Here is a 24,886-nt window from a genome sequence, read left to right as displayed (position 1 = left end):
TGGCAGAGAGATTTGTGTAATTCAAACAACTTAGCGTTATCCCTACGTATATTTCTCAATGAATTTTGTTTGAACATCAAAATAAAAGAATAAAACAACGTTTAAGAATACATACAGCTGATTCAAATCATTAAATTAAACCGCAAAAAAACACTAGCACGCGTAGTGAATAAATGGAGAACTAATTGAGAGCGAGGGAAAGTAAATTTAGAGCGAGGGAAAATCAGCTGTTCGATTTTCCCTCGCCCTAAATTAGAGCTTAGGAAACGGCTACTTTCATTGATGTCAGCTGTTATCGAAAATAGTTACTTTCGTTAAGGAGTGATGAAAATGTTGATTTATCATCCCTGAACATTATCCCCAAGTTTCATTAACTTCCGACCTTTTTCCATCTAACACCACTTTTTTCTAACTGCCGACTGGACTACTGAGACAACAATGCACACCGAGGTGGATATTAAAGCAAAGTTGGAGTAAAATAAAATAATATGATCTGTACATAGTTTGTTACCGTTTAAGATCAGCTGTTACATCAGCCTATACCAGACCATTCTTAAAACCCACAAACCAAGGATAGCTGGGCTTAGTTTCGAACCAAAGCGATTGACGTTCCTCATGATATAACTGTCAACCTTTTGATTGTTATGCGAGTACTATAATCAGCTGTCCAGTAATCCAATACGAAAATACAAGATCATCACTGACAATAATCAGGGTCAGCAATGTACACACTTTATACATATATCACCAACGGTCATTAAAATTATCGAATGCAGTAAAATATTCGCATCATAGAATACTTAAAGAGTTTCATTAGCTAACTGATGACCTATGGCATTAACTAACCAACACAAGGGAGTATAATTTATCTATGACTATGGCTAATACAAATCTTCCAGTTTGTCAATTTGATCACATGTTGTTGTTTTATACAATGTTAGCAAACAAACTTAAATACTTCTAACCTTGTACGTTTCATTTAAAATTATGTTTTTTCTGTTTCAAAATTATCAATGGAATTGATACTTGGATTATTTATTTTCTATTTTCAAACAATAGTCGTATTTAACCATAATGTAGCCGGGAAATCAAATGGAGAACAGACCCAAACTTTATCAATAGAAACCAACAATTCTAACGATGAAACACATCTATTATATACCAACCGAAGTACTGATGGTAATTTTACTAAAGATGTTAAGGATATGCACATTTTTTATGCTTTGGAGAGAACTCAAGATGTACCTGTAACAAATTCTACAAGTCTAGAGAACACAAAATTAGTGCATTCTAAAGTCAACAAGACAAAAAAGATTGTCTTTAACCAAATTAAGATTCCTAGTAAAGTCGTTAAAGACGGAGTTACAACGACATCTAAAAATGATATGCATAAAGCAACATTTGAATCAGATATCATCCAAGAAGAACCCGAAGGGTCTTTCAATAATGGTCAAAACGTAGATATCGCTATGCATCGCTCAGGCGTTGGGCACACGGAAGGCACTGAATTCAACGTCAACCAAACAGAAGGTTTGCATAGTAAGCCAACTGCATATTTTAACGAAGATGAAAATTTGAACAATTTGACTCATCCCACTGAAAAATGTCAATTCGGAAACAATAAAGAACAGGAAATCTTGCACGACTCGCAGTTTGACAGTGAAAACAGTGAATACCAAGACACTTTCGACTGGAGAAGAAGAGAAGATTCTTACAACCTGACAGAACCAGAGCAATACCCGTATTCTGTGCTCCTCATCATACGACGAGGCGGTAAATATTCCTCCACGTGCACAGGTTCGATCATAACTGAGGAATGGGTCTTGACAGCGGCACATTGCCTCCGTGGGGCAGAAGAATTGATAGTATACGCCGGGGGTCACTCGAAGGAGGAGTACAAAAAGTTCAAAAAAGGACGTCCCTTGCCTCCTACAGCCCAGCTGTTCCTATCCTCTAGTTTTATCATTCATCCTCGGTATGTGGGAGGAGATTTTGACGTGGGGCTGATCAAAGTGGAGGGAAAGTTCAACTTTACGCGGGCTGTGAACTCGATACAGCTGACCACGACACCTTGGAAGGAGAGTTACCATGGGTATACGACGTGCGTTTTTACGGGGTTTGGTGTTGTTCAGGTGGGAGAGAAGAACAAGGACGATGCCTACAGGAAGACGACTCGTTTGGATATTAAAAGCCCTTGCCTCTGCTCGTTCAAACTGCGCATGCTATTTGGATCAGAGACGGTGAGTAAGTGTTTGGGTCAGTAGTCTTAAGGTAAAATTGTTTTGGTAAATGGAATACGTAAAGTCCACATTTAATTTGGTAAATAGTTCTTCGGTTACTTTCAAGGCTTACGCTAATTCATCTAACTGCGATAAATTGAGTGAAATTATACATTATTTTGAGGATTTAGCATTTTTTAAAGAGTAGGTAATAAGTGTAAAAGCAATAATGATTTTTATTAATTACGTTAGTTACCAAATATGGTTGATCATTCAATGAATAAAATATTTCCCATACCGTACGTCATCAGAGATATTATTAGTATGTTAAATGGTATCTCTTCTTTTGGAAGAACCTTTAAATAGTATTAAAGTCGTATTGGTGGATCTTTTGTAGTTAAAAACTTCCGCGATTTCATCAGTGTAAATTAATACATGATTTTATTAGAGAAAAATATCTGTTTGTGGAGAAGACATGTTCTATCTTAAAAGGGAGGTATATCCGTTAACAGTGTAAGTTTGATTTTTCATTTGTCACGTCGCGTCAGTTCATATTGTACTTCTGTGCCAATAAATAACCCTCTAGCATAATTTTGAGAAATTGGTTGTGGGGTTACTGTTAAAGCTAATAAGACACTTCTGCACTTTTTTTTTTATCGTACCTATTACACAATCGAAGATTTTTTGAATGATTGAAAACATGTATGAGAATAATCTCATGAACTTATGATGATCTGTCGAGAATAATATGATAAAATATAACCAAAAGTGGTGAAAAGGCAGTCACCAACCCGTTCAATAGATAAGATGGTTCAATAAGAAATAATTTTAAGAGTTACTGTGACAAAAGGATTTCGTAATGGAACGCTATATTGCAAAACATGATATGATACAGAAGAAAATCTTATATATTAAAACGTGACAGGGTTTTTTTATTTCACGATTCTGAATCAACCACTTGACGGATTTTCAAGATTTTTGTGTTGAAAGAAAGATAATTTTGAGAACTAGGGAATGTCGAAGCAATAATTTTAGTTTAGAGTTTTAGTTTTATTTTATTAAGTTTTAATTTTCAAAAAGTCTAGCAGCTGACGCTAACATTCTAGACAAGATTTTGGTATAATACCATTTGCTTAACGTAACAGCATTCAGCAAAAATAGTAGCACATTCAGCAAGCATTGGTGACACAAATTCAGCATCTTATATATTTAAAAAATTTTGTTTTTCTTTTCCGAGTTCGTTTGGCTCTTCTACCCGACCGATTTTCATGATTGAGGTCTCAAATTGAACATATGCACAAACAGATTTGCCATCAAGCATCAACATATAATTATCTATAGTATTACTCTGGTTATACGTAAACGAAATTTGCTCCCCGTGTATTTCTTATGGGAGTTAAATTTGATTTGCCATCAACCATCGGCATATATTTGTCTATAATCCCACTCGGCTTTTACGTAAACGAAATTTGCTACCCATGTATTTCTTATGGGATTTAAATTTAGCTTTTCTTTGCCGAGTTCGTTGGGCTCTTCTACCCGACCGATTTTCATGATTCAGGTCTCGGATTGAAGGTATGCACATACAAATTTGCCATCAATCATCTACAAATATTTACCTACAGTATTACACGACCAAAACACATAATTTGATTTATTTTATAATTCTTACTCCAATTTAAGATGTACCTTTACCAGTTATAAATGTATAATCCTATATATTTTAGTCTAAGAACCTTCAGTTAAATACTGGCTTTCATTTAAGCTATTAGTTATTCAAAACGGACGAGTTTCAAGCAAACGCAAGGTGGATAACCAATATAAAAATAATTTTTCATAATGTTTTAATATAGATGAAAGTCAATAGCTCCAGTATTGTTCATGTTTTTCTATATGTTTTAGACACAAAATAATCAGTAAATTATAGGATTTAAATTGAGCTATTGATCGTTTGAATCAGTTAAGCTCAAGATACTATATTACTCAATCAAAAATTATAAATTTGATTATTTCTCGGATACAATAATTATTTTAACGCTGCGGAGCAGCATGGGTCCTCTAGTTTGTATAAAAACTAAATTAAATACGTAGGGTTGACGTATTCATACTATGTGTAATGCTATAATACGTTAATTTATTCGGCAAGAGCGTGAGTGATTATTTAAATATACATAATAATACTAGATGTTCTAATTCATGTTTTATTGCAGTCTTTAGGTTTGTTTTAGTGCAATATAATTGGTATGAACTAACAGCTGGATGGATATAAAAATATTCTATAGGACTATGAGGTTATTTTATTTGGTCTATGATTTTGCCATTGATTATAAAAAATAAGTAAGATTAGTAGAGATGAGTTAAGGCCACTCTAAAAAAAAACGACCACAGAGATAAGAAAGAAATATACAAATCGAGGATCTACTCAAGAGCCTTTAAAGAAAAGACTATGCAAATTGTTTGACTCCTCTACTTTTTGAGGAAAGCTTTTTGTTTACAATAAGAATAAATGTTCGACAGCTTAAACTTTTTTTGAAATAGGCCTGAAAATATTGATGTTATCAAACAAGGAGATCAAAGATGATCAGGAATCACGATTTTAAATTATTACCACAACCTTTGACGGGTTTTATCCAGAGATAAACAAAAACAGATGGATTACATAGACTAAACACAATGTTATCATAGACCCTATAGGATACTGCAAGTAGACTTACTATCCTTTTGTTAAATCTAAAAAAGTTGTTTGGCGTGTGTTCATGTGTGGTTACGTTTGGATGCGCTGATGTAGGAAAATATCTCTTATACGTGAGGGCTGTTTTTTGTGAACAAAACTCCTCCGTTATTTCTGGATCGATTTTAACGTATGAGGTGTCAAATAATTCGTCTCAATTCGTAGTTTTGCATAACGGTTTTATAATTTGAAAACTCTTACCCTTAAGGGCACGAGACGCTCTCAAAAGTCACATTTTCCCCATAAGAATTACATTGAAATCAAATTTTAAAACAAAAACAGCTGTACATAAAAAGAAACTCACCAGCTTTTTGTGAGTAAATATTGATGTTTGTATTATTTAGGAGGTTATAGACAAATCTAAACAGTAAATCAGTTTTGTTGGAAGAACAGACAATTTCTTCAGTTTAAAGGAGAATTATTGAAAACAGGAGGATGAGAAATTAATAGGAAATCTTATTCGTATGTGAAGAGTAATGTAGAAGCTTGGTCTCACAGTAAGGAATCCAGGTACACAATCACTTGGGGAGATGAACCATTTTTGCCAGTTTTGCTAAGCAACTTTTTGGAAGAAAAAAACCATGAAAAATATAGACACTTCATTTTGTCACAGTCGTACAGTAAACCTCCAAAATAAACGTCCTTGCATTTGCAGATGATGTTGCAATTATAGCGGAGAGTAAAGAAGAGTTGAAAATGCTGGTCACAAAACTCCTAAACCATACAAAGAAAGTTGGTTTAAGAATAAATGAAGGGAAAACAAAAATAATGGAGTGTGGGAGAGCAACCCAAATAAACAATGACAACAATATAGAAATAGAAGGGTACAACTTTAAAAAAGTAAACAACTTCACTTATTTGGGAGTAATGCTGACGAATAATAATGAAGAAGATATGGAAATACAACAAAGAATAAATGCAGCACACAGAAGTCTATCAGCATCCCACAAACTATTAAGCTCTCGAATACTATCACACAAAACAAAACTCCGTATATATAAAACCATTATAAGACCAGTTCTGTTATACGGCTCAGAAAATTGGGTGTTAAGTAAAAAAACAGAAAAACGTTTGATAGTATTTGAGAACAAAATATTGAGAAAAATATATGGTCCAACCTTTGAAGATGGAGAGTGGAGGATAAAACACAATGCAGAGTTGAGGCAATTATTTATGGACCCAGACATAGTGGCCGAGGTGAGAGGTAGGAGAATGAGATGGGCTGGCCATCTACTAAGGAAAGAGGACGACTCCTTAGTCAAGAACGTCTTTTTGAACAATCCGGAGGGCAGAAGACCACCAGGAAGGCCCAAGTTGAGATGGCGAGACCAGGTTAGAAAAGACCTAAGAAGACTGGGAAGAAGGGAAGATGAGGCAATGGATAGAAAAATCTGGAGGCAGTGTGTTGGCGAGGCAAAGTACCACCTTGGGTACCAAGAGCCACGGCAGTAAGTAAGTAAGGTACAGTACACCTACCTAAAGTCAGATCAAATAAATACAGGCAGGAAATGTTTACTGGTAATAGCTTTAAGTTGGGAAACATTTTGTAGAAAACACTAAAAAATAAGGTCGGGCCCAAAAAATTCTAAAATATTTTTACAAGAAGCGTTTATTATTTCAAAGTTGTTAAAAAGCGTGAATATTTCAATTAGCTATATAAGTATTTAGTCGGGCCTTTTAAACTCATCGAAAATTATGACCGTTATTACTGTAGTTTTAAAATAACTTCTGTATAATACCGGTACTTGAAAATTGCTCGATTTCGAGCAACAGTCATACTAGTCTTCTTTATTTTAACTAAATATCTTATAGTTTGAATAAATGAATATGGGAAATTAAGATGTGTGTACATATATTCAATGAGGGTGGGTAATTATCATGGCTTTAGAACGGATAACGATATGGATAATAAACCTTGAAAAATTACGTCACTAGCCTTACTAGCGTGTTTACTGTTTTAAATTCCTTCTACAGGTTCTTTTTCTAAATGAATGTTATTTTAATTGAACACCTGTTTCAAAACAAACTATTCGTTATTGTTTTACTTTTCTTTGTTTACTTATATTTAGCAATTAATGCAGTGTCCTAATTGATATAAAGGATAGGTATGGACGGTTTATTTGATAATGTTAGAACTATTTCGGCATAACAGATTTTTGGTTGATAAAGCAAATGTCTATTCTATTGGTGTGGTAGGTCCAGGTATAGCAGGTGGTGGTGGTGGCAGGTGGTGGTAGGTATAGGTTGGTGTGGGTGGTGGTTAGAAAACTGACCAATAAGCTGCAGGGTGTGCTATAAACCAAATTCGATTCATACCGTACTCTATTAGTACTTGTGGTGGTGGTTGTGGTAGTGGTTCAGAAACTTGGGCCCTTGCCAAAGAACCGAAACCCCTTATTGGATTGGAGAATAAAGTTCAGAGAAAATATACCCTACGGGCCTTTTCAAGATAATGGAGGTTGGGATACGAAAGGACAGAGAGCTAAGAGGAATTTTTAAACACCCAACAATTTTTAAACACCTGGTGATTTCCAGAAGTAAAAGGCTCGGATGGACAGGCTATGCGTGGTGGAGAGAATATACATCAACTTAAATGTATTCTAAGGAGCACCACAAGTAAGACGATCACTAGGAGGACCAAGCAATGAAAGACTTCTCCAGACTGGGGCCAACATTAGAAGAGGCAAGGGATAGAAGGGAATCAGAGTCCAACATCTTCTTTAGGGTTCAGTGGCAACTGAGGTAAAATAAGGTACTCTTTAAGTAATAGTAGGCAATGGAAGGTAATATGTAGCTAACTGTACTTTAAACCAGTGTGTGTGAATCAACCGCCAATCCCACTTCAAGGCTTTTCTAATTAACACAATCGCGGTTTTACTGTAAAACTATTGGATTAAAAATGCATTTCGCATAGGCCTGTAATCTAATGAAATAAATAGTAACTACTACCACGTGGTATTAGTTTACAAGATGATTTTCCCTATTAAAACTGCCACAATTTTTCTCTATGCGTGTAAAATAGGTGTTCTGGAATACATCTAATATATAAAATTCTCGTGTCACAGTGTTTGTCTGCAAACTCCTCCGGAACGACTTCACCGATCGTTATGAAATTTGGTGTGTAAATTCTGTAGGTATGCGAATCGGACGTAAACTATTTCCCGTTTCGAAATTCTTAAAAGGGCTCCGCCCCAGTGGCTCTGGAGTTTCCCATGTTAACCTTATGAGAAATGGAATTAATGAATCTTAACAGCTGTTTCAATTAAACAAGTTGGTTCTGTTCTATGATGTTCAATAGCATTAAAGTTACAAGGATTACCAACAGGGTGCAGCACTATTATTTCTTTTACATTTATGACAACAGCTAATTTGCAACCAAAAGATGAGTGAGCGTAGCGAACGAACTTCAACCTGGAGGCGAGTTAGCGTAGCGAACGAGCTAACCTGAAGGCAAGTGAGCGCAGCGAACGAGCTCCAACCTAAAGGTGAGTGAGCGTAGCGAACGAGCTCCAACCCAAAGGTGAGTGAGCGTAGCGAACGAACTTCAACCTGGAGGCGAGTTAGCGTAGCGAACGAGCTAACCTGAAGGCAAGTGAGCGCAGCGAACGAGCCCCAACCTAAAGGTGAGTGAGCGTAGCGAACGAGCTCCAACCCAAAGGTGAGTGAGCGTAGCGAACGAACTTCAACCAGGACGTGATTGAGCGATGCGAACGAGATCATCTTGAAAATTAAACGTAACGGTACTTTCTTTCCATCGGTCTGTCTTAGGGGAAACCTATAACTTAGGCGATACGAAGTTCGCCGGGTCAGCTAGTTAATATATATAATCGACTACTTTATTCCCGTACGTAGGACGGGCCAACAGCTAGTCAAAATTTAAATCAGAAAATAACATTGCAAATACTTCTTTTGGACAGTTCAGTAACTCCCAATAAACGTGTTTAAAACATTAATAGCTGTTTCATTAAAAAGTAAATTCCCTTAGGGATCTGCCCCAGAAACCTTTAAAGGTCCCTCCACTGATTGGTTTACATTTTGGCCATGTGAATAATACTTTTTAATGAAACAGCTGTTCATTTTTAAGTTGAACTAGCTGTAACCCGCGGGCTTTGCCCCGTTTAACTTCTTAATTTTCAAGATGATCTCGTTCGCATGGCTCGATCACGTCCTGGTTGAAGTTCGTTCGCTACGCTCACTCACCTTTAGGTTGGAGCTTGTTCGCTACGCTCACTCACCTTTAGGTTGGAGATCATTCGCTGCGCTCACTTGCCTTCAGGTTAGCTCGTTCGCTACGCTAACTCGCCTCCAGGTTGAAGTACCTTTTGGTTGCAAATTAGCTATTGTCATAAATGTAAAAGAAATAATAGTGCTGCACCCTGTTGGTAATCCTTGTAACTTTAATGCTATTGAACATCGAGAACAGAACCAACTTGTTTAGTTGAACCAGCTGTTAAGATTCAATAATTCCATTTCTCATAAGGTTAACATGGGAAACTCCAGAGCCACTGGGGCGGAGCCCAGAGGTCGGAGGGCAAAAGGAAGATGCCTGCCAAGTTTCAGGTTCCTAGGTCTTATGGTTTCTGAGATTTTGTGATGAGTGAGTGAATGAATGAATGATTGAATGAGTCAGTGGTATTTGAGCTTTATATATACAGGGTGAATAAAAAGTCAAGACCCCCCCCTTTAATATTTTCCCATTAAATATACAGAGATATCCTTTTGGTGGTTGTGCAATCTTAGCAGGAAGTTTCATTTTATGATTTTGAAATTTTTAAGTGTCCCCCCAAAAGGGGGATTTGGGGGGTAACTCAAATATTTTAAATGTAAACCCCCTTCAAGTGACACCTCTTTTTGAAGTGTTTACAAAAACTTAAAGAATGGTGAAAACTAGAGGTCGCTATCTGTTCTCTATCCAAAATGGTAGCCCGTCAAGTGTTGTAGAAAATCAATGGTAAAATTGGTTCGTAATGGTAATATTGGCTACCATTTTGGTTAGAAAAGAGATAGCGACCTCTAGTTTTCACCATTCTTTAAGTTTTTGTAAACACTTCAAAACAAAGTATCAAAAAATGGGGGTTTACCTTTAAAATTTTGGAGTGTCCCCCCAAAAGGGGGGATTTTGGGGGCAACTAAAATGTTTTCAATGTAAACCCTCATCAAGTGACACCTCATTTTGAAGAGGTTACAAAAACTTAAAGAATGGTGAAAACCAGAGTTCGCTATCTCTTCTCTATCCAAAATGGTAGCCAATATTACCATTACGAACCAATTTTACCATTGATTTTCTACAACATTTGACGGGCTACCATTTTGGATAGAGAACAGATAGCGACCTCTAGTTTTCACCATTCTTTAAGTTTTTGTAAACACTTCAAAATGAGGTGTCACTTGAAGGGGGTTTATATTTAAAATATTTGAGTTACCCCCCAAATCCCCCTTTTTGGGGGGACACTCAAAAATTTCAAAATCATCAAATGAAACTTCCTGCTAAGCTTGCACGATCACCAAAAGGATATCTCTGTATATTTACTTGGAAAAAATATTAGAGGGGGGGGTTTTGACTTTTTATTCACCCTGTATGGATTTGAAACAACACATATTTATTGGAAGTTACTGAATTCTGATTCTACCAAATAAGTATTTGCAATGTTATTTTCTGATTTTAAAATTGATTTTCTTCTTTATCATGTCATGTTTTGCAATATAATGTTCTATTACGAAATCAGTGGAAAATCCTTTTATCACTGCAATTCTTCAGTTATTTCTTATTGAACTATCTTATATCTGTTGTACGGGTTAGTGTCTGCATTTTTCACCACTCCTACATTTTATCATATTATTCTACACATATCAAATATTTATGTCGAAATATCTGCTCTTATCGTGTCTAATAACATCCAAACATAGAAACTGATATGTTTGTAACATTGTTTAATTGCAGCTGACTTTTAAGTTATTATTATTATTGTTTTTGTTTCTAGTTTTGACTCATGAAATAAGTTCAGTTCTATTTTATTAAACTAATTTACTTATCAATTTATATATTTGCTTCAAACATAAAACTGGCGACGAGGATGATTTTATGGAAAACTTGAGAGAGCAAGATAGTTTATTCAATTCCACAGTCTAATTCATTATAATGTCTGAAGATACATTACCAGCTACTCTTAATAATCCTATGTTAGTAAGTCAACCTAGATGTGAAAAATTTAACCCTAATTCATGCGACATTGATGTTTGGAATATTAAATTCAAGGCAAATTTATGTTTGGGCAATATTACAAATGATGATATTAAAAGATGTTTATTCATTGACTGCCTGGATAGTACAGTTCTTAAAACATTGGTAACTATTTGCAAGCCAAAAGATATTTGTGAATTCACTTATGAACAACTTTATGAACTTTTGGTAAATCATTTCAAGCCAGTAAAGTTTAAAGTTTCTGAAAGAGTCAAATTCATTTCACTGAAGTAAGGTGATGAATCTTTGTCCACCTTTGCAAGTAACTTAAAAGAATTAGCCAGCAGTTGTGATTTCCCTGGTGACTTTTATCAAGATGCTCTCATTACATCCTTCATAATGGGCATAAATGAAGTTCCGTTGTCTGAGACGATTGTTCTAGGTATGCCATATTTGCACAACAAATTCTTGAGCGATTCTACTGTCTTTTCTGTTGTAATAGAGGACATAGGTACTATTTCTGGCCATTTCGAGAAAGCGTCAATCACTAAGAGAAACATTTGTCCGTAAAATGGCCCAGCAAAATCTAAATGGATTCGACTCCAAGGTTCACTTTCTTTAGGCCAGTTGACTAGATGTGTTTTACTTGGTAAATTTTTAGCAAACAAGTTACATTCACGGCAACGGTGACACGTCTGTTCAATTAGAGCATCCATACCTGGCCACCACACATGACCCCGAGCCTCAGACTTCATTCTGACCATGCCATTGTGAGATTCATGCAAGTAGTCTATGATGTAAGTTCGGTATTTAGGTGGAATAACAGTTCCATTGGGAGTAAAGTGTACATTCGTACTTTTGTTGAAGGGAAAGTAAAATGGAAAATAGGAACCATACAAGTTAGGTAGGAACACGTGGTTGATTGATTCTAATGTACACACTAAAAGACATACAAGTCAAATTCGGACATGCTACCAAGACAATGAATCGGAAGAGGAAGACGACCCCTGCATTAAACAATTACCACAGCTACTGTCTTCTTCAGATTTCCAAGTACAAAATCCAGAAAACAATGGATCACCAGCTGTATTTCCTAGCCCTAGAGCAATCCCTGCAGTAGCTTCACAACATCCGAATGTCCCTCCTCAGCTACGATCTAGAATATCCACTGCAGAAGCTTTACCCCACCCGAATGTACCTCCTCAGCTGCGAAGATCAACAAGGACCTTCAGGCCACAGAGGAGGTTAATTGAAGAAGCCTAAACTTGGTGGAAAGAAGTGATATGTTTGTAACATTGTTTAATTGCAGCTGAATTTTAAGTTGTTATTATTATTATTATTGTTTTTGTTTTCTAGTTTTGACTCATGAAATAAGTTCAGTTCTATTTTATTAAACTAATTTACCTATCAATTTATGTATTTACTTCAAACATAAAAGAAACATTGCCTAAAATTGCACCCATGTAGACAAATTATTTGCACCTGCCTATATTATGTACTTTGGCGCACTGGGTTGGTAACATTATTGAAAATAATACGACATTTTGGCTGTAAAATATGGCACAACGAGAAAATACTATTTAAGCAGCTACTGGTAATAAAAAAAAACTGGTAATAAAATACTACTGGCATGACAGAACGGTCATATTCCTTTTAAACTAGATCACATAATCCTTTATAAGATACGTTGATTAACAATATGTAAACGTCAATATATACGTAACAGCCAATTTACAGTATTTTTGCTTTTTGGAAATGTCCCATTGCTATGTCATTTGCATTGTTTGTTGCCAATGAAGCCGCCAAGACCATACGAACATGGAGGTCCCTAACAGTTCAAGAATAAAAGCCAACTTCACTTCAAGTATTCCAATACACCTAACATTCCGTAGAGAAATTATATTGATAACTTTATGTAATTGATAAGGCTGAGACAACTAACTGACACCCCCATGTCAAGGAATTCCAGCTTTAACAGTAACCCCACGACCAATTTCTCAAAACTATGCTAGAGGGTTCATTCATCGGCACAGTACGATATGAACTGACGAGACGTGACGAAGGAAAAATCAAACTTACACTGCAACGGATATACCTCCCTTTGAAGTTAGAATATGTCTTCCCAAAAAATATTTTCTTTTCAAATAAAATCATATTACACTGATGAAATCACGAAAGTGTTTAGCTACAAAAGATCCACCAACACGATTTTAATACTATTTAAAGGTTCTTCCAAAGGAAGAGATAACATACTAATAAAAGGCCTGAAAGTTATAGGCCCATATCAATCATACCAACCCTATCTAAAGTTATTGAGATACTTGTGTTTGATCAAGTCAGCAATTTTTTAGGAAATAACAATCTTATTTATATGTCTCAATATGGATTCCGCAGTGGTATGTCAACCACAGATGCCATCGATGCTTTAGTACAAGAAGTATTAAATACTTTTGAGAGGAAGGCCTTTGCTTGGGCCACACTGTGTGACCTGAGCAAGGCCTTTGACTGTGTGGCCCATGATAATCTATTGTGCAAATTAGAGGACTTAGGCATTAAGGGGTCTGCTCTCTCTTTTTTTAAATCATACCTAGAAAATCGTAAACAACGTGTACTTTTAAATGGCTTGTGGTCGGACGAGGCTACTCTCAAGTATGGAGTACCACAAGGCTCTGTTCTGGGACCAATGTTATTCCTAGTAGCCATAAATGACCTGCCAAAAAAAATACCTAGCTTAACAAAAACCATACTGTATGCTGATGACACTACTTTTGTATCAGTTAGCAATCATTTAGATCTACTTAAACCTTTAGCTGATGGGGCTTTAAACAAGGCATCAGTGTGGTTTCAAGAAAATGGGCTTCTATTAAATAACGATAAAACACAGAATATTATTTTTAGTCTCAGGCCTGTTAACCTTGAACTGCCTAATAGTGTAAGTTGTGTTAAGTTTTTAGGCATTTATCTTGATAATAACCTTCAGTGGGACAATCACATCGATCATATAGCTGCAAGATTGTCCAGAGTGGTACATCTCATTAGACGTCTTAAGTATTTTGTTGACTTTGACTACATAAAAATGGCCTACTTTGCATTTTTCCAAAGTATTTTCCGTTATGGTCTTATCTTCTGGGGAAACAGCTGCAAAATTACAGATATTTTAATCATACAAAAAAAGGTGGTTAGACTAATTGCAAGTTCCACCCAAGACGCTCATAGTAAACCTTTATTCCTCGAGTTAAAAATTCAAACTGTTGTTAATTTGTACATTTTTGATCTTATGTCTTATGCTTTAAAGAATCTATCAACTTCAATTTTTAACAATCAAGTCCATACATATAATACAAGAAGTAATTGTCAGATAAACAGAACATTTAATAGGCTGAGTAAAACATTGAAAAGTCATGTTGTTATGTCCGATAAGGTATTTAATAAATTGAGTAAGACTGTTCAATTTTATCCAGGTAGACATTCTTTATTTTTAAGTAAATTTTATGACTGGCTCTTAAGAAACCCTTTTTTTTCTATTGACGACTTCATGGCCGTAAAGGAAGTTCAGTTTTAGACTCATTGTCAGTGCCTAGGTTAGTTTATATTGTTGTTAATATTGGTTAGCTTATATTGTTGTTAATCTTTTATCTTAATTGTCTATCAGCGTTTGTTATACTGTTTTTATCTCTTGTTAGCAGGACCTAGTCTACTGTTTTTTATATTTTAAATGTCCATCAACATTTGTTGCAATGGTTAATTTTTACAAATTTTTATCTTAATATCTGTATTTTGTTGTTGGTTCATATAATTTATTCTTTGTTAAATTTTCATATTTATTTACAAAATGTATTTATTGTTAAATCACACTCCATACTGTTGGTAATCCACAGAGCTGACACAAAAAAAAAAACAAAAATAAAAAATAAATTAACATATTGGACATGTTAGTTGTAATGTCTAGCCTGACTGTAGCCATGCCATATACACATGACAATTGTCAATGCATTTTTGTAATGTCCAATGACAAATAAATATTTCTGATTCTGATTTCTGATTCTGATTCTGATTCTGAAAAACTCCGATCACGTACAGTATAGGAAATATTTTATTCATTGAATGATCAACCCTATTTGGCAACTAACGCAATTAATATCATTATTGTTTTTACACTTATTGCTCTTTAAACAACTAAATGCTCAAAATATGTATATTTCACCCAATTTATCACAGTTAGATGAATTAACGTAAGCCTTGAAAGTAATCGTCGATTTCGACGGGTTTCACCTAGTATATATAGATAGACTAGCAGAGTACCCTTCCATAGTACGGGGTTGGCATATAAGTATAAAATGCTTATTGCAGTTATACTCGATCTTTGCGTTTGCAATGTGAGAAGACACGGTTTGAACAATAATTTTGTTTTCTCAAATTTACGGTATGCTTAGTATTACACATCTACCATAGTTATTATGTTCTACCACTTCACCTACACAATAGAGAAAGATAGATTATAAAAAATTCGAAAAGTATCACAAATTATTCATGAAATAAAAAAACAAACCGTAAAAAACTGTAAACAATCCTTCTTTGACAGTTCTCATTGTGTATCACAGTTTTTTATTGCTGCTTAGTTCAAACTAGCTGTTTTCATAAATAATGGAAAAAAAAGAATAGTGCTGCACCCTGTTGGTAAATCTTATAACTTTTTAACGCTTTTGCATATCATAGAATCAACTCTTTTAGTTGAAACAGCTGGCTAAGTTTCTTTAATCATATCATATCATATCATATCATATCATATCATATATATATACTAGCAGAGTACCCGTCCTTCGTACGGGGTTGGAATATAACTATAAAATGCTTATTGCAGTTATACTCAAGCTTTGCGTTTGCAATAAGGGAGGACACAGTTTGATAAAATTTGCTTTTTTAAATTTGCAGTATTCTACAGTATTACACATCTACCATAGCCATAATGTTCTACCACTTCACCTAAACAATAGAGAAAAATAAATTATCAACAATTCGCAAAATATCACAAGTTATTCATGAAATGAAAAACATAAACATAACTGTAAACAATCCTACTTATTTGACAGTTCTCAGTGTGAATCACAGTTTTTTTTGCTGCTTAGTTCAAATTAGCTGTTTTCATAAATGCAAAAAAATATATAGTGCTGCACCCTGTTGGTAAATCTTATAACTTTTTAATGCTTTTCCATATCATAGAACCAACTTTTTTAGTTGAAACAGCTGACTATAAATTTTTAATACCCTTTAATTATGAATACTCATAAGGTTAACATGGGGAATTACAGAGCCACTGGGGCAGAGCCCGAAAGGATTTTTGAGATAAGAATATGCCTATATGTTAATCGGGAATGTAAGCTATCATCATGCCAAATTTCAGCCCAATCCATCCAGTGGTTTATGCATGATTGAACTTCAAACACACAAACAAACAAACAAACAAACAAACAAACACACTAACTTTCACATTTATAATATTAGTAAAATATATATTATCTATAATATTAAAACGAAACAGTGTTTTTTTATTTCACGATTCTGAATCAACCACTCGACGGATTTTCATGATTTGTGTGTTGAAAGAAAGATAATTTTGAGAAATAGGGAATGTCGAAGCCATAATTTTAGTTTAGGGTCCCAGTTTTTTGGAAATTAAGTTTTAATTTTTAAAAAGTCTAGCAGCCGACGCTAAGATTCTAAACTAGCTTTTGGTGAAATATAATTTGTTTATCATAACAGCTGTAAACATTCAGCGTTTGTAACACAAATTCAGCATTTGGATAAAATTAAAAAACATACTAAGGGTTGACTTATTTATACTATGTGTAATGCTAATCATTGGTACGTTCAATCCTTCGATAAGAGGATGACAGATTATTTAAATATACATATATAGGTAAAATACTAGGATGTTCAAAGGATTTCTTTAAATAAATCTTTGTAATCTTCGGTTTGTTTTAGTGCAATATAATTTTCTTTTAACTAACAGCTGGTTAAATATGAAAATGCTCTGTAGAACTTTGAGGTTATTTTATTTACTCTGATTTTTCATTGATTTTTAGGAAATAAGTAAGATTAGTAGACCACCGAGAAAAGTAACACCATCGATGTATACAAGTCGAGGCTCTGTACACGAGTCTTAAAAAATGATATGCAAATTATTATACTGCTCAACTTTTTTAGGAAAGGGTAGAAAAATCCATTTTTTACACGTTTCAATTCATCTTGGTTTGTTCACAATCAATGTTTTTGAATGATTAAACTTTGTTTGGATTAGGCCCGGAAATATTGATGTCATAAAGAAGGAGAACAAGAATCCTCAGGAATGCGACGGGTTTTATCCAAAGATATACAGATGAATGACAGATTGAGCACAACGTCATCATTGACCTAGCAATTAGACTAACCATCTTTTTATGAAATCTAAAAAGTTGTTCTGCGTGTGTTTAGTTGTGGTTACTGAATATTTTATTCAGGGAGGCGCTGAATATTTTATAGTTTAAATAAATGAATACGGGGAATTACAGTGTATATTGATTCAATGAGGGTGGTTTAATTATTAAGGATATTAGAAGGAATGGATAATAAACATAGACAATTAAACTAGCTTTACTAGCGTGTTTTACGTTTTAAATTCCCTCAACATGTGACCAGTTCTTTTGTTTAAATGAATATTATTTTATTTTTGACTCAGCTGTTTACTAAAACAAACTATATGTTGTTGTTTTTACTTTTCTTTGTTTACACTTATTTATTTAGCAATTGATGCAGTGAAAATTGATATAAAGGATATGTGTGGACGATTCGTTTAATGATGTCAGGACACCAACTTTATAATTATGTGTACTGTGAATTTTATTGGATGTTTTCGTTTTATTTTAGGGAGTTTCTATTCAGACCTACTGGAAATTGTGTATAGTATGAGTAATTGTATTGTGTTGATATTGATTATGGAAGAGGCAAATATGCGATGTAATTGGAAGGTGATATCGTTGACTAGGCCTATACACTTTCTCAATTAATTACTCTGTCTACTGTAGGCTGCTATAAAATTTGTCTTTATACGTGTACGCTAGCTGTTCTGATTTATACACAGTTTTAACTGACTAATCCCGTACGTAGGACGGGCTAACACCTCGTATATATTAAAATGAAACAGGGTTTTTTTATCTCACGATTCTGAATCAACCACTTGACGGATTTTTATTATTTTTGTGTTGAAAGAAAGATAATTTTGAGAACTAGGGAATGTCGAAGCCATAATTTTAGTTTAAGGTTTCAGTTTTTTAGAAATTAAGTTTTAGGCTAATTTTTGAAAAGTCTAGCAGCCGCCGGACGAGTTAAAGTCGTTTTAGTGGTGGTTTAACTAACACCTGGTTTCTAACTGTCATTGAAATGTTTATGTTACAAGTTGTTTGTATACAAAAATATTGATCGTCAGAGATTGCCTACACACTATTTTACTTTGAAATGCTGTTTATTTTCTACCGTAAAAGATCTATGTTATCAGGAGATTGTGTAATTTTGAACAAAACATTTTAAACGTATAACCAAGTTTTATCAGAAATGCAATCCGTCTAAGTGCTAGTGCTTAATCCTTTAAGATATAAGTGGTTTACATGTTGATACATCTTTTTCTACATGTATGATTATAAGTATGACTGCATACAGTACACATGAAAATGTCAACCGGTGTAGTAGGTCTCCAGAAAACTGACCAGTAAGCTGCAGGGTGTCAGTAGAAACCAAAATCGATTCATACCATATCGTAGCCATCCCAGTAATACTGTATGATTCAGAAACTTGATAAAGGGATACATTCCAAAAGTAGACCAAAAGACTCGGATCTCGGATGGGCTGGGCAGGCTTGGCATGGCGGAGAGAAGATACTTCAACTTTTAAAAGTGTATTCCAAGGAGTACTACAAGGTAGACGACCACTTGGAAGACCAAGTAATGAAAGACATCTTCAGACTGGTATCTTCCTGTCTTCCTGTCATCCACAAATAGCAGGGGATAGAAGAGAACGGGAGGCCAGGATCATTTTAGAGGTTTCAGTCGCCAAGGTGGTAAAATAAGGTACGGTAAGTGATAGTAGTCCTATGCAGTGGATGGTGGTATGTAGCTACTGTACTCAAAGCCAGTGTGTGTGAATCGGCCACCAAGCTGTAAACTAGCTGTTCTGAATTATATTCAGTTTTAATTGTCTACTCGATTCCCGTACGTAGAACGGGCCAACAGCTCGTTCCCTTTAAATATGAATACTCATAAGGTTAACATTGGAAACTGCAGAGCCACTTGGGTGGAGCCCGAAAGGATTTTTGAAATAAGAGTATACCTATATTCATTGTGGTGTGAGTAGCCTCCAGATTGCGTATAATAACTATGATAGTGGTTTAAATACCTTATTCTTGCAATCCAATTGTTGTCTTCACAACTAGTTTCAACCTGCTAGGAGGTCATCATCAGGTGAGTACAAGGATGATATTACTTCATATGAAGGTCGTCAGTAACAGTTTTTTCACATTCACACAAACACACGACGAATAAACACATAGTGCGCACACATATACGGCCGATAAAAACATTTAACTCGACAAGCGGACCCGTGTTGATAATGCGGAAGTTGCGTCTAGACTGTAGGGTAAACAGCTGGTCAAGCATCACGCGCATTTTCTTATCGCTCGTCAGTTCCATTCCCATTGTCTCTGCCCTCCCCTTCCCTCTCCAGTATTTCTATTGCAGTGTTGTATATGACGTTTGAATTAAAATAAAGTTGGTCGTTTAAAACATTATCCATGTCTGATTTGACGGCTCTATATATCTCGAATTCTTCCAGGGTGTTAATTTTAAACTTGTCCTGTGACGTATGTACGGACAACCATACAACCAGGACAAACATACGTCACAGGACAAGTTTAAAATTAACACCCTGGAAGAATTCGAGATATATAGAGCCGTCAAATCAGACATGGATAATGTTTTAAACGACCAACTTTATTTTAATTCAAACGTCATATACAACACTGCAATAGAAATACTGGAGAGGGAAGGGGAGGGCAGAGACAATGGGAATGGAACTGACGAGCGATAAGAAAATGCGCGTGATGCTTGACCAGCTGTTTACCCTACAGTCTAGACGCAACTTCCGCATTATCAACACGGGTCCGCTTGTCGAGTTAAATGTTTTTATCGGCCGTATATGTGTGCGCACTATGTGTTTATTCGTCGTGTGTTTGTGTGAATGTGAAAAAACTGTTACTGACGACCTTCATATGAAGTAATATCATCCTTGTACTCACCTGATGATGACCTCCTAGCAGGTTGAAACTAGTTGTGAAGACAACAATTGGATTGCAAGAATAAGGTATTTAAACCACTATCATAGTATACCTATATGTTAATCGGGTATGTGAGCTATCATCATGCCAAATTTCAGCCCAATACGACTAGTATTTTTCGCGTTTACTTGTCACAAACATACATACATCCATAAATCCAAACTATCTCATTTATAATATTAGTAGGATTAGTAGGATGATATATTTTTAAAGTCGCATTATTGATGTAGGTAAGTTAAAAAGTCTGCAACTGGTAGTTTTTACATATGGTTGTTGTTATTGTTTTTAAATTAAAGTAAACACAATTTGGCCAAATCTTGAAATTCTTTTTTACAAATTCAATGTTTTAAAATGTGCCGTAAATATTGGTTGCTAATTTGCAAATTTTAAATAAATCCTGCGTGTTTTACTCTTAACTCTCTCTGTGATCATGCTTTATATATATCTACAAAGATCGAATATGCAAGTTGAGCACGCTAGGAAAGTAATAAGAGGTTATCGTGTTCAAAATGTATCGGAAAACAAGAAGGTAAGGCTTGACAAAGAGGACGAAAGCAGGAATAAGGACGATTTCCAAGGATTTTACGGACATCCAGTATATAATCTACATGTTAAAGTGTACCCTTCATTAAATAAAGTTAGTGACATAACAAATGTCAAGCTACCAGACCACTTTAGGCTTACAAATAAAACTCGTAACAAACACAAAGTAAAGAGAACGATAAATGAACAAAACTCAGTATTTAAAACTAGTCCCGAAGAAAACGTTGGAGAAAACGACGATGTAAATGTATTGAAAGTAAAAAAGAAAAAGAAACATGAAGAGGAGGAGAAGGACGAGTACGAATTAACGTATGCTGAAGACTTCCCTTTCTCTGTGCTTCTGATACTAGTTAAGAATGGGAATGACGAGCAGGGCATCTGTACAGGAACGATTATATCAGAAGAGTGGGTGTTGACGGCGGCGCACTGTCTGGACGAAGTAGAGAAGTAGACGGAGTTATTGTCTACGCCGGAGGGAACTCTCTCCAGGAGTTCGAAGACTACGCAAGTGGCGAAGACCAGCTTCCAGAAACAGCACAACTGGTGAAGAGCGCATAGTTGATAATTCACCCAAACTATGAGAGTGAAAAGGGCGATGGAGACGTAGGGCTTATTAGAGTGGATGAGAAGTTTGTTTGGAACGAGGCTGCTACTCCGATCAACCTGACGACAACTCCGTTCAAGCAGTCTTTTAAAGGATGGGCCGCATGCGAACTGACGGGGTTTGGCGTAGTCGAAGACAACACTCGCAGTGATGACGACACGAAGAGGAAAAAGTACAGTTTTAAAATTAAATCAGGCTGTTGGGAGACTATTGTAATGCAGATGGTTAAATCGTTTCAATTCGTTAGTTTCAGTAAGGTAAAGAGCCCCTTGGAAAGTGTGTGTTATTGATTTTTTAAAGTAGAATAAGTAACTGGTAGATAATCCTGTGACCTGTCTGTTGTAGGCCAGCAGGTACCTCTGTACCAAACCCAAGCTGGACTACGGAGTGTGTCCTGGAGATTCTGGTGGAGGTTTGGTCTGTGGAGGGAAGGTACGAGGAGTGGCCATGCAGATGATCAAGATGGGCAACACAAAGTACTGTGATCTGTCTATTTTAGGTGACATGCAATGCGGAGGCATGAATACTCTCAGTGTGTTTCAGGTGAGTGTTTAGTCTCATCATAGAAACATAGATAGAACATAGGCTAGGCGTCAACCGAGGAGACTGTAGTCTTGGCCTAACCACTGAGGATGTCTCTTCAAAATAAGGACAATGGTTTCTGCAGCGATCTCCAACTGACGACCCGATTGATGCTGATCACTATTGATTCTGATAACTCCGACCTTATGAGGATGCTCACTTACTAATTTACCTATTGGGTTTAATTTTTTAAGTTGTTTGGATTTTTGTTTTTCCCTATCTTATATTTTATAGAGCTGGGTAGCTTATCGGTTATATTGCTCGCGTATTAACCAGGCGATCGGTAGTTCATTCCTGAGAAAAGTCAGTAGCGTTGTGATGGTTCTAATCGGGATACTGCTGTCCGTTATTACTACTGTAATCCTAGGTCACTGTTTTCTGGCACATTTGAATTTTTGAATTTTGGTTTATTATTTGAATTGATCTTAAAATACCTTTGAATCTATAATGCCCTAAAAGACATGTTATTGTAAATCTCGCTAAGAAGTCAACCTTGATAAGAAATCGTATATGATAATCCCTAGAGGCTTGCTATAGAGGTTCTACTGCACCTTCTATAATGACATTTTTCCAGTCCCATATTGATTATGTTTCAGGATATCTGTCCATTTCTTCCATGGATCAATGAGCACACGAACGTCTTCAATGGAACGAAAATCTCGAAGAAATGTAAATATAGTGGATCAGCACGAAATAATAACTCCTATGGTTTATTATTTATTAATATCGTATTGAGTGTTTTAATAAACTCATTTCTCAGGTAATGAACTGTTTTATTTATTTACTTAACTAGTGTTAGGCTACGCTTATTCTGCGCGTAACGGCAATGACATTTGTATGGGCAAATAAACCAAATCTCAGTCAACAACAGTCTTAACTTCTTGTCGATTAATTAACCAAAGTCATCGGTAATATACGTAATGGATTTCCAACAGTTATCAATAGAAGGGAAATCCATCGTTCCTGTACAAAACGTCTTTTGATTAATTGAAGCCTATTTCCTTATTTGTTATGAGGCCTATCATAAACAAAACTAAGTTAAACTGAACTAATCTAAACCAGACGTTTATTAAAACCCACAAATCAAGGATATCTGGGCCTAGTTTCGAACCATATTAAAGCAATTGACGTTCCTCATGATTTAACTGACAACCTTTTGATTGTCATGCGAGTACTATAACTAATCAGTTGTCCAGTTATCAATCCAATACGAAAATGCAAGATCATCACTCACAATCGGCGGGGTAGCCAATGCACACACTGTCTACACAGTACACATATCACCGACGGTCAGCAGAACGAATGCAGTACTATGGTACTAGGTGGCGTTCGCAGAGGCATCCACGAAGTTGAGCGGAGTCATCAAGGATTCATATTATATTGTTTTTGTCATACTTCAGTAAAAACAGTAGTTTTTAATGCATGCGTTGTGGGTCTAAAGTACATTTTTAAAATTTAGGGAGTACAAATTGTATTTAGCCTCTATGGAGTAAAAAACAGCTGTTGTCAACTCAGTTGTAAATGTCGATTGTAAACGATTGCATGTATCGAAAATATTTGTATCAATTCGTGCTTCGTAATCATTTTAACATACAGTCTACAGTCTCTTCCCATAGCATTTTAGCATTGCAGATACATTAATCCATTCCCAAACTCAACACTGCTCACCTTTACTACTTCCTTCACCACACCCTACGTGGTGGACCTGTTCCCCTCTCTTCCCATAGCATTTTAGGATTGCACATACATTAATGTAATTGCCAAAGACAGTTCCCACACTCTGCACTGCTAGCCTTACTACTTCCTTTACCATTTAATACGTCATGGACCTGTTTCCTTCCTTTCTCATAGCATTTAAGTATTACAGATTCATTTATCTAACTGCCCAAACGGTTTCCCCACTCTGCACTGCCAGCCTTTACTACTTCCTTCACCACTTCCTACGTCGTGGGGCCTGTTTCCTTCCCTTCTCATAGCATTTTAGTATTGAAGATACATTAAGCTAACTGCCACAGACGGATCTCACACTATGCTGATGCTCATACTTAACTACTTCCTAAGTCACTTCCTACGTCGTGGACCTGTATTCATCACTTTCCATAGCATTTTAGTATTTTAGATACGTTAATCTAATTGCCACAAACATTCCCACTCTCCGTACTGCTAGCCTTTACTACTTCTTTCGCCATTTCCTATGTCGTGGGCATGCTTCCGTCCCTTTCTCATAGCATTTCAGCATTGAAGATACATTAAAACTGCTACAAATTGTTTCCAGTTCCCACACTCCACACTGCTCACCTTACTACTTCTTTCACCTCTTCCTACGTCAAGAATCTGTTTCCCTCTCTTCCCATAGCATTTTAAGATTGTAGATACCTAAATCTAATCGTCATAAACGGATCCCACACTCCGAACAACTCGCCTTTACTACTTCCTTCACCACTTCCTACATCACAGAACTGTTCCCTTCCTTTCCGTAGCATTTTAGGATTGCAGATACCTTAATCTAATCGTCATAAACAGTTCCCACATACCGGACAGCTCGCCTTGACTACTTCCTTCACCACTTCCTACGTCACGGACCTGTTTTCCTCCCTTCCCATAAAACTTTAGGAATGCAGGTATCTTAATTTAATCGTCATAAACAGTTTCCACACTCTAGACT

The 24,886-nt window shown here is 35.8% G+C and overlaps 2 protein-coding genes across 2 annotated transcripts; both read left to right on the top strand.

Annotated features, from left to right (window-relative positions):
* Positions 1-951: 951 nt before the first annotated feature.
* LOC128995362 (serine protease grass-like) lies at positions 952-22,985 on the top strand. Its single transcript, XM_054420367.1, has 3 exons — positions 952-2,240; positions 21,985-22,182; positions 22,818-22,985. Exons 1-3 carry the CDS (start codon positions 1,014-1,016, stop codon positions 22,983-22,985), a joined length of 1,593 nt encoding a protein of 530 aa, XP_054276342.1. The 5' UTR covers positions 952-1,013.
* Positions 20,803-21,841, top strand: LOC128995363 (uncharacterized). The gene has a single exon (XM_054420368.1). The coding sequence runs from the start codon at positions 20,923-20,925 to the stop codon at positions 21,484-21,486; it is 564 nt and encodes a 187-aa protein (XP_054276343.1). The 5' UTR covers positions 20,803-20,922; the 3' UTR covers positions 21,487-21,841.
* Positions 22,986-24,886: the final 1,901 nt, after the last annotated feature.

Source organism: Macrosteles quadrilineatus, unplaced genomic scaffold (assembly GCF_028750875.1).
Source record: "Macrosteles quadrilineatus isolate MER2022 unplaced genomic scaffold, UCM_ALF_1.0 Scaffold_5__1_contigs__length_97177068, whole genome shotgun sequence".
In the NCBI taxonomy this organism is placed as follows: domain Eukaryota; kingdom Metazoa; phylum Arthropoda; class Insecta; order Hemiptera; family Cicadellidae; genus Macrosteles; species Macrosteles quadrilineatus.
The sequence above is the reverse complement of the archived record's forward strand: the minus strand, read 5'-3'. Positions and strand labels throughout refer to the sequence as shown.